Source organism: Myxine glutinosa, chromosome 9 (genome assembly GCF_964187855.1).
Source record: "Myxine glutinosa chromosome 9, kmMyxGlut1.1, whole genome shotgun sequence".
Lineage (NCBI taxonomy): Eukaryota > Metazoa > Chordata > Myxini > Myxiniformes > Myxinidae > Myxine > Myxine glutinosa.
The window spans coordinates 40,400,868-40,417,165 of NC_136269.1; the positions used below are offsets into that span (position 1 = coordinate 40,400,868).

At 45.5% G+C, this 16,298-nt stretch overlaps 1 protein-coding gene across 2 annotated transcripts in view; it reads left to right on the forward strand.

The window, feature by feature from the left end:
* The window catches only part of LOC137435456 (F-actin-uncapping protein LRRC16A), a 210,878-nt gene that overhangs the window by 179,513 nt on the left and 15,067 nt on the right, over positions 1-16,298 (forward strand). For both annotated transcript variants that reach the window (XM_068129246.2, XM_078784298.1), the window contains exons 34-35: positions 4,538-4,712; positions 8,068-8,128. In XM_068129246.2, the coding sequence (XP_067985347.2) occupies positions 4,538-4,712; positions 8,068-8,128 (236 nt within the window). The remainder of the gene's footprint in view (positions 1-4,537; positions 4,713-8,067; positions 8,129-16,298) is intronic.

A 16,298-nucleotide genomic window follows, 5' to 3' on the forward strand; every position in this document is an offset into this window, starting at 1 on the left:
CCTACCATTGAACTCCCTTTCATTGAGTTGGCGACGGATGGTGCAAGTTGAAACTGTCGTACCTTGTGTCTGAAGGTCAGCTTGAATCTATTCGGCAGTTGATTGAGGTGCTTTCTCCACCATTCAAACAATCCTTCGCTGGAAACTTCGATCAAGTTTTCTCTTGCGGCCACATCCAGGGAGGTGGGCTGCAGAGCCATGGGCCTTAAACTTCCTGCTAACATTGCGTACGGTGAACACAGGAACATCAAGGTCTCTGGAGATGGAATTGTAGCTTTGAGATTGTCCATGCTTGACTACAATCTTGTGCCTGACCTCCTCAGACAATTCTCTGGTTTTCTTTCTTTTCTCCATGCTCATTGCAGTACACACATTGACACGAAACGGCAGAATGACTCCTTTTCTCCATTAAAACTGGTTGAATAAGTGATTTTTATGTTGCAGGCACCTGCAACTCACCATAGGTGAGTTCAATTCCAAAGTAAAGGAGAATCACCTGCTTGAAACCTAATTATTTCTAACAACTTCTCAAAGGTTCTTCTTCCTTTCCCTCGCGGTCCCCCTGTGCTGTCTTTCCCTCGTGGTCCCCCTGTGCTGTCTTTCCCTCGTGGTCCCCCTGTGCTGTCTTTCCCTCACGGTCCCCCTGTGCTGTCTTTCCCTCACGGTCCCCCTGTGCTGTCTTTCCCTCGCGGTCCCCCTGTGCTGTCTTTCCCTCGCGGTCCCCCTGTGCTGTCTTTCCCTCGCGGTCCCCCTGTGCTGTCTTTCCCTCACGGTCCCCCTGTACTGTCTTTCCCTCGCGGTCCCCCTGTACTGTCTTTCCCTCGCGGTCCCCCTGTACTGTCTTTCCCTCGCGGTCCCCCTGTGCTGTCTTTCCCTCGCGGTTGTCAGCTCTTTCACGAGCCTCGATTCAGTATACAAAAAAGGTGCCAATAATATTGTCCAGGCCATTTTTGGATTTCTGTGTAGAATAAGCTAAGATTTATTTATTTTTTTCAGCTTTTTTGTTTTGTTCCACTGCAAACAAAATAAATACATATGTGGATACCAAAAGATTTTTGAATTGCACCAATTTTCTGGAAGAAATGGCGCTTTATTTGAAAAAAGTGCAAGGGTGCCAATATTTTTGGCCACGACAGTATATGGCACAGGTCATTTGGGTCAGATAGTCCATTTATTTGTGTGTTTCATTGCTTGTTCGTTCTAAATGTCAGTTATAAATACCAACAAACAACATTCAAGTAGCAGCTAGAACTTCGTTCACTATGGTGCCTTCTCCCAAATGGTGCACTGGACATCGACACTACATGAAGACCTCCTTTTGACCTTTACAGCAATTTTCATGTTTTTGCGCTTAAGACAGTTCAATCATAAATGTGAAGGATTATGATGAAAGGACTGAAGCACTAGCTGTCAATGGTTATTTAAGTGCCCATACCTTGCCCAACTACCTTGTACTGGCGTCCATTGTTTTCTCATTTCTGTTGTACATTGATGAGATTTTCTCAATCACTTCCCTACTCTCTATTTCTTACTTACTGCTGCCTCTCCCTTTCTCCAAGTCCCTTTCACCAATATAAAATTAAATCCAAGAAACACTAACATTTTCTGTTTTTCAATTTACAAGTATGCATAATTGGTAAGAAAGTATAAAAAGAACATTGAATGTTTGGCATCGATGCCTGAAGTCTTACCCACAGCTTTGTTATGAACATCCCCTGGTGGTAAATACTGTATGTTGATATCACTGGTCAACAGCTAAATTGGTTCTGACTTATTTTCAACTGTTTCTAACTAATTTGGTGCCCACGAATCCGAATCTGACCTTAAAATTTCGCTATCACGTAACCTTGACGTAGTACATCATAAGTGTGGAAAAAATCTTTGGAGCATGCGAATTTCTTGATTAAGTCTCAATAAGTCTATTGTTACGGAAACGGAGTACGGCACTCCCCTTAGGGGGGGGGGGGTTAATCCCCCCTTCTATTTTCACTGGCCATCTCCGCTCCTGACGCTGCACAGCTACCTCCGGAAAGGCAGGTGCGCAGCCCCGTTCGTACCGCGGACAGATGTTAATTGCCGAGCGGTTTTAGCAACCGCAGCACAAACTATTAACAAGGACTAGACCCGATTATTGAACGTTGGCCAAAATCGCGCCACAGGTTTTCAATGGGGAAATCACTAAAACGACCGAATGTGAAGAAGAAGCAGAACAAAGGTGGGAAATACAAATATGATTTATTTACTAATTACTATTTACACAATCAAAGAAACCAAGGAAGAAGGAAGAATAAGAAAATAATTACAGAAAGAGGGACGGACCAGAAGGACACAGTGCAACGCTAGCTTACCTATGGCAGTCTTACTTGAAAACCCAGGACAGAACAAACAAAGACAGACTCACACGAATGGGAAATGAAGGCAGGCACGAGTGGCTGGAAAGGGAGGAAGGTTCAGCTCGGACCAGAGGGATGGCTGGACGGACGAGGCGGGATCACAAGGCGGGGAGGATGCGGGTCCGGTCCGTGTAAACGGCAAGGCTCGAGGTGAGCGGCCACCGATCCTCCGCAATCTGGGTCGCACGGTCGCGTTGCTTCGCCACAGCGGGTCGAAAACTGCACGTCAAAGCTCAACTTTCAGCTCCTCCTTCACTGACTGCTCCGTGCGCCCTCCTCACTCATCTCCCCAAGCAGTCGCTCCGTCGCCCTTTTTATTGCCCTCCCCGAGATCAAGCCGCGGGCTACCAAGGCACGCCTACCGGGCCGCTCACTGCAGTGCCGGTTGGCTGGCACGGGCTCTTTTGCTCCACCTTTGATGACGATCGGCGGAGACACGCCTTTCTTCCCCAACTTGACCGCGTGCGTAATGGAGTTTGGGGTGAAGGTGGTGCCAATAACCCCACCCAAAGTTACTGGCACTTCGAAGATGCCATGGGGGCGTCGGAGGGATCTATCTTATGTCAATTCGGTGCAATGCAGTGTCAACTAGTGGGAACAGAGCCTTAAACTAATACACATAATAAGGAGATAACTACTGAACAGGGAGATCTATGGTTTGCTACGTGATGCGATGGAGTAACTACGAGGACGACCTTTTGACCTTTACACTACGGAGGGTGATATTTTCACACAAAAAAAAACACAATTCTCAAATCCACACTCCTGAATCCATCCGAATCTGACCTTAAAATTTCGCTTTCACGTAACCTTGACGTAGTACATCATAAGTGTGGAAAAAATCTTTGGAGCATGCGAATTTCTTGATTAAGTCTCAATAAGTCTATTTATTGTCACAAAAAATAATATGAACTTAGTTTTTATTTACATCACATAAAAACATGTAAATCTCCAAAAATAATATGAACTTTATATAATATCACAAAAAATAATATGAACTTTAAGTTTTTATTTACATCACATAAAAAATGTAAATCTCCAAAAATAATATGAACTTTAAGTTTTTATTTACATCACATAAAAAATGTAAATCTCCAAAAATAATATGAACTTAAAGTTTTTATTTACATCACATAAAAAATGTAAATCTCCAAAAATAATATGAACTTTAAGTTTTTATTTACATCACATAAAAAATGTAAATCTCCAAAAATAATATGAACTTAAAGTTTTTATTTACATCACATAAAAAATGTAAATCTCCAAAAATAATATGAACTTTATATAATATAATATCACAAAAAACAATATGAACTTTAAGTTTTTATTTACATCACATAAAAAATGTAAATCTCCAAAAATAATATGAACTTTATATAATATCACAAAAAATAATATGAACTTTAAGTTTTTATTTACATCACATTAAAAGTGCTTCTGAACTTTACTTTTGCGTTTGTAGGAGCAATCACTTTCACACTGTAAAGTCCAACAGTAGTCGCCCATCATGTTTGGATTGAATCGGCCTTGATATCGAGTCTCCATGATGGCAATTTCCTGGTGAAACCTTTCTCCATGTTCATCACTGACATCGCCAAGATTTTGTGGAAAGAAGTCCAGATGAGAATGGAAGAAATGTATCTTGAGTGACATTCGAGTACCGAGCGCCTGGTAACTCTTCAACATCTTGTCCACAAGCTCTTCATAATTTGGTGCTCGAAAATTTCCAAGGTAATTGTTCGCGAGAGCCACAAAGCTATCCCAAGCAATGCTTTCCAGCTCATAGTCTAGTTACGAAGTCCTGATTAGTGAGTACAAGACGAATTTCGGCTGTGGCTGATACTCCTATGGTATACTGGTTCTCCAAAACTGGATGTGCTAGTGAAAATTGGATATCATAATCGAAATCTACAGGTTCATGTTGGTTAGAATCACCTCAAAATATACTAGAACCATAAAACTTTAAAAATTTTGTTGACCAGTGATATTCAAAGTATTTTAATGATTTTATAGTTTGATTATGATCTTGTCTTCCTAGTTATATTTGAGGGATTGACTCTGGAAGTTTGCATAGAACAATTGAAAAAGCAAATGGCATACTTTCGTTTTCGCTGGACTTGCTTTGTCCTGATTTCTTAATGTAGGGAAGAGAGCCATACCGATACAGATGTGCCGGATGAAGCAATGCCGGTGACTGCAGAGGGAGAAAATGTGGCCAGAAATGGGGATCGGTCGAAGCCTGAAGCTTGGCGCATGTTTGGTGTACCTGTTATGCCTTGCCTGGTCTCAAATGATCAGTTATGCTCTCAACGTCAGAAGGTACACAATCTTTCATTTCCCTACCATGTTTTGTTTGAAGAAGAAAATGGATCATAGCTCGGTGCAGATTGAATGTATTAGCGAAGATCCTTTCCTTGCGGACATGTTAATTGCTCTGGAATTATGGATGGGGTAATTCCCTAGAATCGTCGTATTTTTGTATGACTTGTAATACTCCCTCCCAACGGGATCAATGCTATGTACCATAAATATTTACATCGAGAGAATGCAGGTACTTCCCCCACCCTGAACCACTCAGACTATTATTATTTAACTTCCCAAAATCCTCCTTTACACCTCTTCCCCATCCACTCCCCTCCGCACTTCCCCCATTCCTTCAAACTACAATCATACGAGTTTGCAACTCTTACAGTTCAACGGTTAAGGAGTCCATAGTAGTCAAACAAACACAAACAAAGGAACAGACGCCACTTATACATAGCAGGATATATATATATATATATATATATATATATATATATATATATATATATATATATATATATATATATATATATATATATATATATATATATATATATATATATATATACATTCAATGTACAAAACATTAGGAACACCTGGTCTTTCCATGAAATAGACTGGTCAGGTGAATCCAGGTGAAAGCCATGATACCTTATTTGATTGCTCCTGTTAAATCCACTTCAATCAGTGTAGATGGTGGGGAGGATACAAGTTAAAGAAGGATTTTAAAGCCTTGAGACATGGACTGTGTATGTGTGCCATTCAAATTGGGAAAGGGCAAGACAAAAGATTTAAGTTCCTTTATACAGGGCATAGTAGTAGGTGCCAGGTGCACCAGTTTGAGTGTGTCAAGAACTGCAATGCTGCTGGGGTTTTCATGCTCAAGAGTTCCCGATGTGTATCAAGAATATTCCACCACCCAAAGGACATCCAGCCAATGGCAGGCCAGTGGTTGAAAATGGCTCATTGATGAAATAGGCCAAAGGAGGCTGACATGAATTGTGCAGAGAGACAGAAGGGCTACAGTTAGTCAACTGATAGTCCAGCACAACATTGGTACCGAAAGACCCATAAAAGAATGCACAACTTGTCGTATGTTGACACTAGTAAGGTATGGAGCTGAAGACCGTACGGAGTTCCACTTCTTTCAGCAAAAAAACAAGAACCTGTGGTTGCAACAGGCTAATGATCTAAACCACTGGACACTGGAGGATTGGAAAAACATTGCTTGGTCTGATGAATCCCGGTCCCTGCTGTTTCATGCTGATGGGAGGACTAGGGCATGGAGGAAACCACATGAAAACATGCATCCATCATGCCGTGTGTCAACATTCCAGGTTGATGGTCGTGGTGTGGGGTGTGTTTTCATGGCACACATTTGGCCCCTTGATAAAAGTGGATCAATGTTTGAAAGTCACAGGATATCTGAACATCATTGCCAATCAGGTGCATCCCTTCATGACAGCAGTGTATCCATCTGCGAATGGGTTTCTTCAGCAGGATAAGGCCCCATGCCACAAGGCTAGGATTGTCCATGAATAGTTCCACGAACATGACAGTGAATTCACCTTACTGCATTGGCCTGCCCAGTCACCAGATCTCAATCCAATTGAGCATCTGTAGGAAGGGGATGAAACGAGCTATTCAGAGTTGAGATCTAATATCAGCCAACTTGACACAACTGTGGGAAGCATTGGAGTGAACATGGGCCAACATCCCTGTGGAACGCTTTTGACACCTTTTAGAGTCCATGCACCGAAAAATTGAGGGCAAAAGGGGGTGCAACTCAATATTAGGAAGGTGTTCCGAGTGTTTTGTACACTGAGTGTATATATCCAATTTAAGACCAAAACAGAACATGGTTCAACATGGCTAAAGCATAACAGTTGTCTGAAAACTGTTGCTGTAATCATAATTATTATATATCGGAGAACCTTCCTCATATCAGAGAATTTACGCTTGGAATAGTTCGCTGCCCTATCACAGGCAACTGATGAAGCTGTTGGGATTTTCAATTTAGCCAGGGTATCGGTACACAATGGCCTACTCGTTTCAAAAGTGGGACACCTGGCTTCGTGTCCTCCTTGAAGGAGATTTCAATTTAGCCAGGGTATCGGTACACAATGGCCTACTCATTTCAAAAGTGGGACACCTGGCTTCGTGTCCTCCTTGAAGGAGATTTCAATTTAGCCAGGGTATCGGTACACAATGGCCTACTCGTTTCAAAAGTGGGACACCTGGCTTCTTGTCCTCCTTGAAGGAGATTTCAATTTAGCCAGGGTATTGGTACACAATGGCCTACTCGTTTCAAAAGTGGGACACCTGGCTTCGTGTCCTCCTTGAAGGAGATGTGTTTAATAATGACGGAGCTTGCCTGTGAAACACCAGGATGACAGCTTATAGTTAGGCTGTGAATCAAACCTCAGCTAGACAATTCAAAGTTATGTTACCACCGAAGTATCCTGTCAATCCCACTGCAAAATTACAATATTTTTCCATAGGAGCACTTTAAACTCGCACTGATGTTGTACAAACAGTTTGACCGCTTTAAATCAGGTTGTACCTGATATTTCCAATAGTTCAGCAATATCTGGACCAAGGCTAGCATCGTTCTTGATAGTTTACTTGGAATACATTTAGCCCACAGATGATCACCTTTATTCGAGACACCTCCTTGGTAAATGAGGTCACAAAGTTGCATCACCTTTTTCACGAAATTCCAATAAAGGATCTTTTTAGCTTTTCAGAAATACTAGATTGGGTACAATTTCCACGATTCCATGCCATTAAAATCTTGCCTTTTCAACATTACCTAAATAAAGAATGAATGAATGAATGATCGTTTTACGGCCATTTTTCCCCACTAGAGCGGGGGTTAGCCTTGCGGGCCCCATGACAATCATGGTTCCCTGTTTGAGGCAATGTTTTTATGGTCGGATGCCCTTCCTGACGCCAACCCTTGGTCGCCTCTTACAATGCGCAGGGATATGGTGTACCTATTCTAAATCAGGGTACACACCGGGATCATTCATCCGAGCAAGCTGGTACTCAAGATGACAGGCTGAGTCAACCCCCTGGCGTTAATTCAGCGATCGACCGGGATTCGAACCCAGGATCCTAGGATCCCAAGCCGGCACCCTAACCGCTAAGCCAACACCAGGCGTTAATTTATTTAAGGCTTTAATAAATAAATAATATTATTAAATAATTACCTAAATAAAGAATGGCTTTAATTTAGATTTTCGAGAAATCACAATTTAAATTGTAAACGTTTTTTTTCCTTGATATTTTTGTTGTTTCTGGTTTGTTCTGCCCTTTTGGACAGCACATCAGATCCTCATTGTCTTTCCTTGACTTGTGTGTCATTCAGAATGAGGTACAAGTAACCTCTGATGGTAACACCTCTTCAGAGAGCCAAGATGAACCACCTGGTACGGACTCTCTCACACACACACACACACACACACACACACACACACACGCACGTGCGCACACACACACACACACACACAAGTCGGAGTGTCATGAGTTCAGTGCTAGGATTTTACCAATATAAAGCCTGTGTTTCGTTCTATTATAATATACTTGGCAATTAAGTATAATTTCCATAAATTGTGTTGAAGGATTCTGCGCTTCAAGGTCATTGCAGCAATCTCGGCCACCTTCCTTATAGTCGTAAAACACAGCACCCTACCAGGATAAAATGAGCAGCGCCCCACGCGATTGAATATATAGTCGCGATAAACCAAATGAATGTGCATACGAGCGCAAAACGATATTTTGCGTTTGGTACGATCCTCCATGAGCTGGATGTAGGGCTTTAATTTAATCATGGTGTTAATGGACTCAGGTTCTTTAATTACATTCTGGTTCAGACTTCTATATCTGTATGGGTCATTATTTCAGCGTTGTCAGTGTCCGTCATTCAATGCTCCCAGTCGAGGTGTTCCCAAATGTGCTCTGTGGTTTTCATTGCCAATCTCGAGGAACTTGTATAAGAAATCGAATGGCATTTTTGTTACGTCGAGACAGCTGTCATTTGCAATCCACTCGTTATTTGTAGCCACCTTTTATTCCCTTTAGTGCATCACGAAGATGCGTAACATAACATGTAATGTGCTTCGTTGGCTTATGTCAGCAAGGCTTTGTCATGGGTTCATGTGGACTTGGCAAGCAATTGCTTGTTTCTCCTGGGTTGTCACTGATGGAATTCTGCGCCACTGTTGTGTGGCAGTAACACTTGACTGACGAAAGGGTAACTAATATAACGGTTCGACTCGAGAAACCAGTAGCCCCAGATTAAGATCACTTGCAGTTCATCTCGCACTTTGTTGTCAGTCTCAATCTGTACGTCCGGTTTCATGACCTCGTGTAAATCAGAATAATCTTCCCATAAGATCTGCCATCTATATGTTACACATCTTCACACGGCCATGATAGTTACCCCTACTCCCCTGGGTAGTAGGTGGCATTGTATCTTCCGTGAGATGTAGTTGACTCGTCAGACCACTTGCCTTGTGGTACTTCAATTTCCCCACGGTCTTCGTGAATCGTATCTCTCCAGCTTATTATAAGCCCAAATCATGGACAGGTTAACGTAGCTAACTGAGGAAACTCATTTTTGGTATGTGATGGTAGAGGAATGTGGTCAAGGTGACCTAAGCGCTTTAGATAACTTGATGTGCTACAGTTTCCAGATATTGGGATGTTATGTGCTGGGTCAATGTGTGCTGGAGATGAATAGTGTCGGGCATAAACACATGATATACTGAGTCCAATATTCTTAAATCCAGCATTCAGATCCTTACAACAGCAATGAGAGCACAGATGCCCAGTACTGCACCTTACATTTGGTCTTCACTCTAAGGAGGTTATCCATGAATACCGTCTTGTATGGGGCATGTAAGGTTCTGGGTGCCTGTGTAATTTCTTTTTGAATCTCTGGCTACATCCTTTCTGATGATACAATCACCATATAATAACCTGTAGTTAATGAAGACTTTGAGCTGTCAATCAACATTCCTAAAACGATGCTGACAGTAACAATGGAAAAAAAACAACGCGTTTGGAACAGAAAAGGATGATGACGGAGAATGAGAAGGATGGGACTTCTCTTAAGCTGCCATGCTTTGTTTCCAGTGGTGCATCTCATTTAAATTTGACTTCCACAGTAATGGAGAGATCGGGGTCTTTTGTATGGAACCTGTGATGGTTTAATGATTCATCAATTCCTTTGCCAGGACTGCTCAACTTTAACCCACTGTGCGCCAGTCCAGTCCATAGAGGAGATTCAGCTTGTCTTCTTATATGTACCCATTGAGGTATTCTCCACTGAACTCCCTCAAATCAATTCATTCATTGGACCTACCTGTCGGATGTTGCACTTCTGTATCATTGCTGCACCTAGTATTACCGCGTTGGTGCCATTTTGGGGATTTACACACCATTTTGAGTAGACGATCAGCATGTTGACCAGTGCTTACTTTCTGAACTTATCGTCCCTCAAACCTCTCCTGTCTTTCAACCAAAAAAAATTGGTCCTTTTCAGCTTGGAGCTCCCTTCGTCATTATCTGTGGTGCAGCTGTAAACGCTAAATCAGGCTCTCGTCTATGCTTCGGTGATTCCGCTACGTGATTCTCGCGTAGCGAGCCGATCCACACTAGTACTGTATATAAAACTGAAAAACACGGGTGGACGGTGAACCCTCATCGAGGTGAAGTCTGGGTCGACCTCTGTGAGTATGTCTCTTAATTACGTACTGTATACTTTATGAACGTGAGTTGGACCGTGAGTATGTCTATTAGCTACTTATTATTGGACCTTGACTTCATCTATTAATTACCTCTATTGATTACGGACTATTGGAGGTATACATTACCATTACTAAAAGGTATACATTACCATTACTAAAACATTACTAAATTACTAAAACTTACAACTAAAACTTTACATTACTAAAAGGTATACATTACCTTTCAGACATGTCGACCTTTAGAGCCCTTACCCATTTTAGACCCCTTAGAACTTTTAGACCAGTTTAAACCTTTCATGCCTTTTGAACCTTTAAGACTCTTTACACCCTTTAAACACCTAAGACCCTTTAGACACTTAAAATCGTTTAAGACCCCCAAGACCATTTATGACCCTAAGACCCCCGAACAGCCCTTAAGACCCTTAAAGACCCCTAAGAACCTTTAGACCCTTAAGACCATTTATAGCCCTAAGACCCTTTAAGACCCCCGTTCATTTTGGTCTAAATGATAGGTCGTTGCAATCAATGACCTTTCATTTCGTACATCCTTCCATTTATTTGCCACACAAAACACACCACACAAACCAAATCATGGTGAGGGTCTGCAATCTCTGATTGCTCTTTCTCGTTTCATTTGGGATTCTTAGGAAAGTCATTTATTGATACATTTGATTCATATTGTTACAGACGTGGCTTGGATGTTATTTACCGAGCGGTTTTATGGTATGACCACGTCTGCACAAGTTACCCGATTGTGCCCGAACGTTGACTAGTCGCGCGATGCTGGCTCAATAAGAAAAAGAAGACACCCGGCTGGATTACAATAACACAATACGACACCAATGTTTCAATTCTCAAGACCTCCGGAGGAGATTATATTCGTACGGAAAGGTCAGATTACAGGGGCTAGAGGTATAATCACAGAAAGACAGGCACTTAGACACACTCTTATATTAACCCCGGACAGACGACAGACAAACGGGACAACGGCTGACTCACACGGGGGTTGATGACAGGAAAGCGGGTATCGATGGCTCCAGGTCCTCCTGGGCTCGGGGCAGGGTACAGTACGGTCCGGTCCGGTCCAAAGATGCGGGGAGGTATCGTCGCGCTGGGGGTGGCGGTGGCTTCTCTCTCCAAGCTGAGGCGCATCTGACGTCACATCCGGCGCGGGGCCGCGTATATCCGGCGGGGAGTGACACGCCCTCGGCTCGTTAGCTCCGCCCCAGATGGAATCGGCACGTTGCTTCTCATTGGGTGCGTGGGGGGGTTACTGGCTCCGCCCCTGACGAGGAGCTGACAGCCAGCCCCTTCGGGGTAACGCCGTGGAGCGCATGGTCATGGCGGGTAACCGAGCCGGTGTGAGGACGCACACTCCCCGCCCCTCTGTTGTTGTAGTCGTAGTTGTAGTTGTAATTGTTGTTGTAGTTGTTGTTTGGGGAAGAAGATGGGAGGAGGTATGGGAAAGGTCCTAAACTCACTACTGATGCCATATAATCACATTCTGGTGCAACGAAGAGTCATAATTAATGGAAACGAGGCCTTAACTGACATAGATTAAGAATAACTAGGAAGATGTCCGAAAGTTGTCTACGTGTGGTGCGGTGGACCTGGGCACGACATTTAATGGGGGAATAAGGGGAAGGTCGGCTCTACTGATTGTTATTTACATGCAATGGGACTAGGGAATGGGGGATTGGGGAAAGTTGGGGAGTATTGGAGAAAATAGGGGAATATTTACAAGCGGATATGGAGGCCAAATTCCATATTCGCAACATTGCACCCTTCTCTACCCTCGGGGCGTCCCGACCCGATAAATTTTTACCTACTTTAGTGTGGCACGCAATGTAGTTCCCTCTACTATTAACTCTACCCTGAGTGCGACAGTTTTACAGATATTCACAAATGAGTAAATATGTCCCCCTGCGACGTTGCACCCTTCTCCTCACAGAAACACACCCACAGGATAACCGAATCCGGAAAGAATTCTCAAACTAAACATACAGCCGGTAGGGAGCATTATTTACAAGACTACGCTGCTATTTACACTACGATCCAGGACCTGTTTTTGGAGGAACACATGCAGATGTTATGCATAGAGAGAGCGCGCTTGCCAACATCGATACACCAACCCACGAGTGCTCTGTGGCCGACGGCCTTTAATAACGTGCAGAGCACCCTTTCCCAGCATCAAAAGCACCACCCCACCACCAATCGGTGCAGTCACCATTGTTCATTGGAATAAAAATAAATTCGACAACCCCTAACCCTGCAGGTGTCTCTTGCTCTTCGTGTGGCCTTCAGTGGTGTTAATTAACAGTGGTTCACCTTTATGGCATAGGTGCCACGTTGACCCATAGGTCCATCCCCGGGTGGTGCTTGGCCGCAAACGAACTGCGGTCCATTGTGGGTGGCCACAAACATTGCGGTCCATATGGTGTATCGATCCCGGCAGCAAACAGCGAAAGTGCAGGCCCACAACTGCGCAGCCAGCACCTCTCTCTCCTCTCTCTCTACCCCAAAGCCAGATCCTCGGAGGTGGGAGACAAAAGAAGAAACAAGTGAGTAAGGTGGTAAGGGCGCAAAAGTGCACGCAATATAAGGTAATGCACACTGGGGGCACATGGGAACCAGGTGAGACAGGTACGTTCCTATCGTACGCCCCCCCCCCCCCCCACCAGGTAACCTACATGGCCCCTCCCTTACCCCTTACTGTATCCACACAACACAACACTACCCATAAACATCTACTTTACAAATCAACAAACATCCCTACTGTCTTCCCCGTTCCTCCCATAAACCAAATTCGTCTTCTCTCCCTCCTAACCAATCAAATTTGCCATTTTCAACTCTCCTCAAAATTTGCCATTTTCAACTCAACATCAAAATTTGCCATTACCAATTCATCATCAGTCCCTCCTAGGGAGGGAGAGATGGAATCACCCCAATGTCTCATCCACGTCGTGATGTGTCTCACCAATCCACACAGCAATTCTCATTTCTGCAACAAAACAAAGAAAACACAGGTGTGGAGTCATCATCATCACCACAGGTAAGTGGCTGCGTATGGTGCGACAGGTTCATCAATCCTAACTATTTCCTAAGTGACTTTAACAACTTTACACTACCCGGGGTCTTTCTCCGGCCAAACCATTGGCCCTCTTACACTATGGGTTCTAAAAACCAATTCCCATTGGCCAAACTGTGGTGCTCTTCAATTTGGGGTCTCACTCCCCCAATTCATCTCCCGGTGCCCTCGCACAATTTCTGGGCTGTGGCGTGTACCTCTCCCAGCGGGGCTACCCACCTGCACACCTCCACCACTGTAGTTGCCTCCGAGCTTACCTGCTCCTTACCCTAACCTAACTACCTGGGGAAGGCCCTCTGGCTCTCTCCCCACTCGGTGCCCTCTCTGGCACTGGGCTACCCGAGCCACACCCGGGATCCTCAGGCACCCACTCACAACTACCGGCTCCCAGAGCCCACCTGCGGCCTCACCTGGCCGACATCCTCACAGTGGTGGAGTGCCCAACCAACTACACACACTAACAGGCTACACGCCCAGCCATTTCCACAACACTAATGCACCCATCCACAACACCATTCTGCAACCGCACCACAAATGCCAATATCCAACCACAATTTACCTGTACCCTCTACCTAACACTTACACTACCCGCCCCGGGTATCCGTGATGGGGGTCCACTCTTCCCCCATTCACACCTTCGCACCATGCACACCACTCCGTACCACTTACTCCAACTCTCTCCACACACCTGTACTTGCACACCTGTGCTCTCACACCTGGTGCCACCTGCACCCTTCTCTCCCCAAGCGCATTCGCGCTGATCCACACACTCACGACTCATACACTGCTCCACACACCTGTCCAATTGCACCCCTGTGCAATCACACCTGTTCAATTCTCACAAACACGGCATCATCTCAGCTAACTACTCCCTTCTGAAACTTGCGCTTCCCAGTCGTCCCTTTAAACTATTGCGCTCCCACGTCATTATCATCCATACTAATCTACCTGCGTCCCCACTACAGGTATCAGTCACTAACTAACCTTAACGTTACCTAAGGTCATCTTCTCTAGATCCCTACACACAATATCCTAACCCACCCGGGCTAGTTTTCACTGCCATACACCCCATAAGCTATTGCTCCTTTGCCCCCCTTGGGAAAGGTGGCAGGGATGCCACCCTCTCCCACCGGGCCTATCGCTCCTCAATCCCCCAGTCCTCTGGCACTAATAAGCCCCCCTTATTCAGAGGTACTGGGTCCCGCCTCGGCATCTAAAGCCGAGGCAATCCACGGGGGCGCCTGCTCGCCGGTGTAAGGTCTTATCCGGTCGGCGTGGACGATCCGAGGGAGGGCTCGTGGCCCCATTTTGATCTTAATGACCACGTCACAGATTTGCGACAGGACGACTCCTGGGCCTTGCCAGGGGGAGGTGAGTTTTGGGCACCTTCCCTTTCGCCTCCGGGGATTAAAGAACCAAATCTTCATCCCCGGAGCGTATTGACTCCCCTGGCTCCGGTCGTCGTACCTGCGCTTCATCTTTTCCCCCGCCAGATGGAGTTGGCGGCGGGCGAAGGCATGGACTAGCTCCATGCCTTCCTCTAGGTGACGTGCGTACCCCTCCCTCGGCGGGTTAACCACTGTGTCTGGCACGGGACCGCATAGCAAGTCGGCGGGAGCCCGTAACTCCCGCCCATACATAAGCAACGCTGGACTGCATGCGGTGGCCCCGTGCTGGCTGGTTCGGTAGGCCATGAGCAAGTAAGGGAGATGTTCGTCCCAGTCATCCTGACGGGTGGTGGTGAACAGTGCCAGTTGTTGGATTAGAGTTCGATTGAATCTTTCCACCATCCCGTCAGATTGAGGTCTTAAAGGCGTTGTTCTGGTTTTCCGAATTGACAGGAGACTGCACACATCTTTTAGCAATTTGCTCTCAAAATTTCGTCCCTGGTCGGTGTGCAACTCCTGTGGAATCCCATGCCGGCACACAAATCCTTCCACGAAGGCCTGCGCTACCACCCCTGCTTCTTGGTTGGGGAGGGCGTAGGCCTCCGGCCACTTGGTGAAATAGTCCATTACAACGAGGATATACTTATTACCTTGGCGGGTGCGGGGCAGCGGTCCTAGAATATCCATAGCCACCCGCTCAAGGGGGGCCCCCACCTGATGTAATTGAAGGGGGGCCCTCATCCTCCGTGCTGGTCCCTTTTTGGCAGAACAGGCGTCGCATCTCCGACACCAGTCCTGTATGTCGCGCCCCATATTCACCCAATAGAACCTCCGGCGGACCCGAGATATTGTCTTTGTCCTGCCCAAATGGCCGCCGGAGCGGGTACCATGCACCTGTTGCAATATGACGTTCTTGAATTTGTCAGGGACTATCACCAGCCAGGAAGTTCGATCAGAGGGAACCTCCACCCACTTGCGATACAAGATGTTGCCTTTCAATTCCAGGGTCTGCCACTGAGCCCAATATGCCTTTGTTTGTGCCCCGAGGGGGGTGACCTCTTCCCCCTTTGGTCTTTGCCCCAATTTGACCCATTGGAACACCGGCCCCAGAACAGGATCCTCCTGCTGGGCCGTGCTCCAAGCCAACTCTCCAAATTCCTCGTCCGCGGTTAGTGGCAAAATTGGCCCTCTCACCCGGGTTGCCCGGACGACGAGAATCGGGGCGGAATCGCCCAATTGCTCCCTCTCCTCGTGTCTCGCACAAAATTTACAGTTTTCCCCCAGACAAGGACGCCGAGAGAGTGCGTCCGCATTACCATGGGCCTTCCCGGCCCTATGGGCCACATCAAAATCGTACTGCTGCAACTTTTCC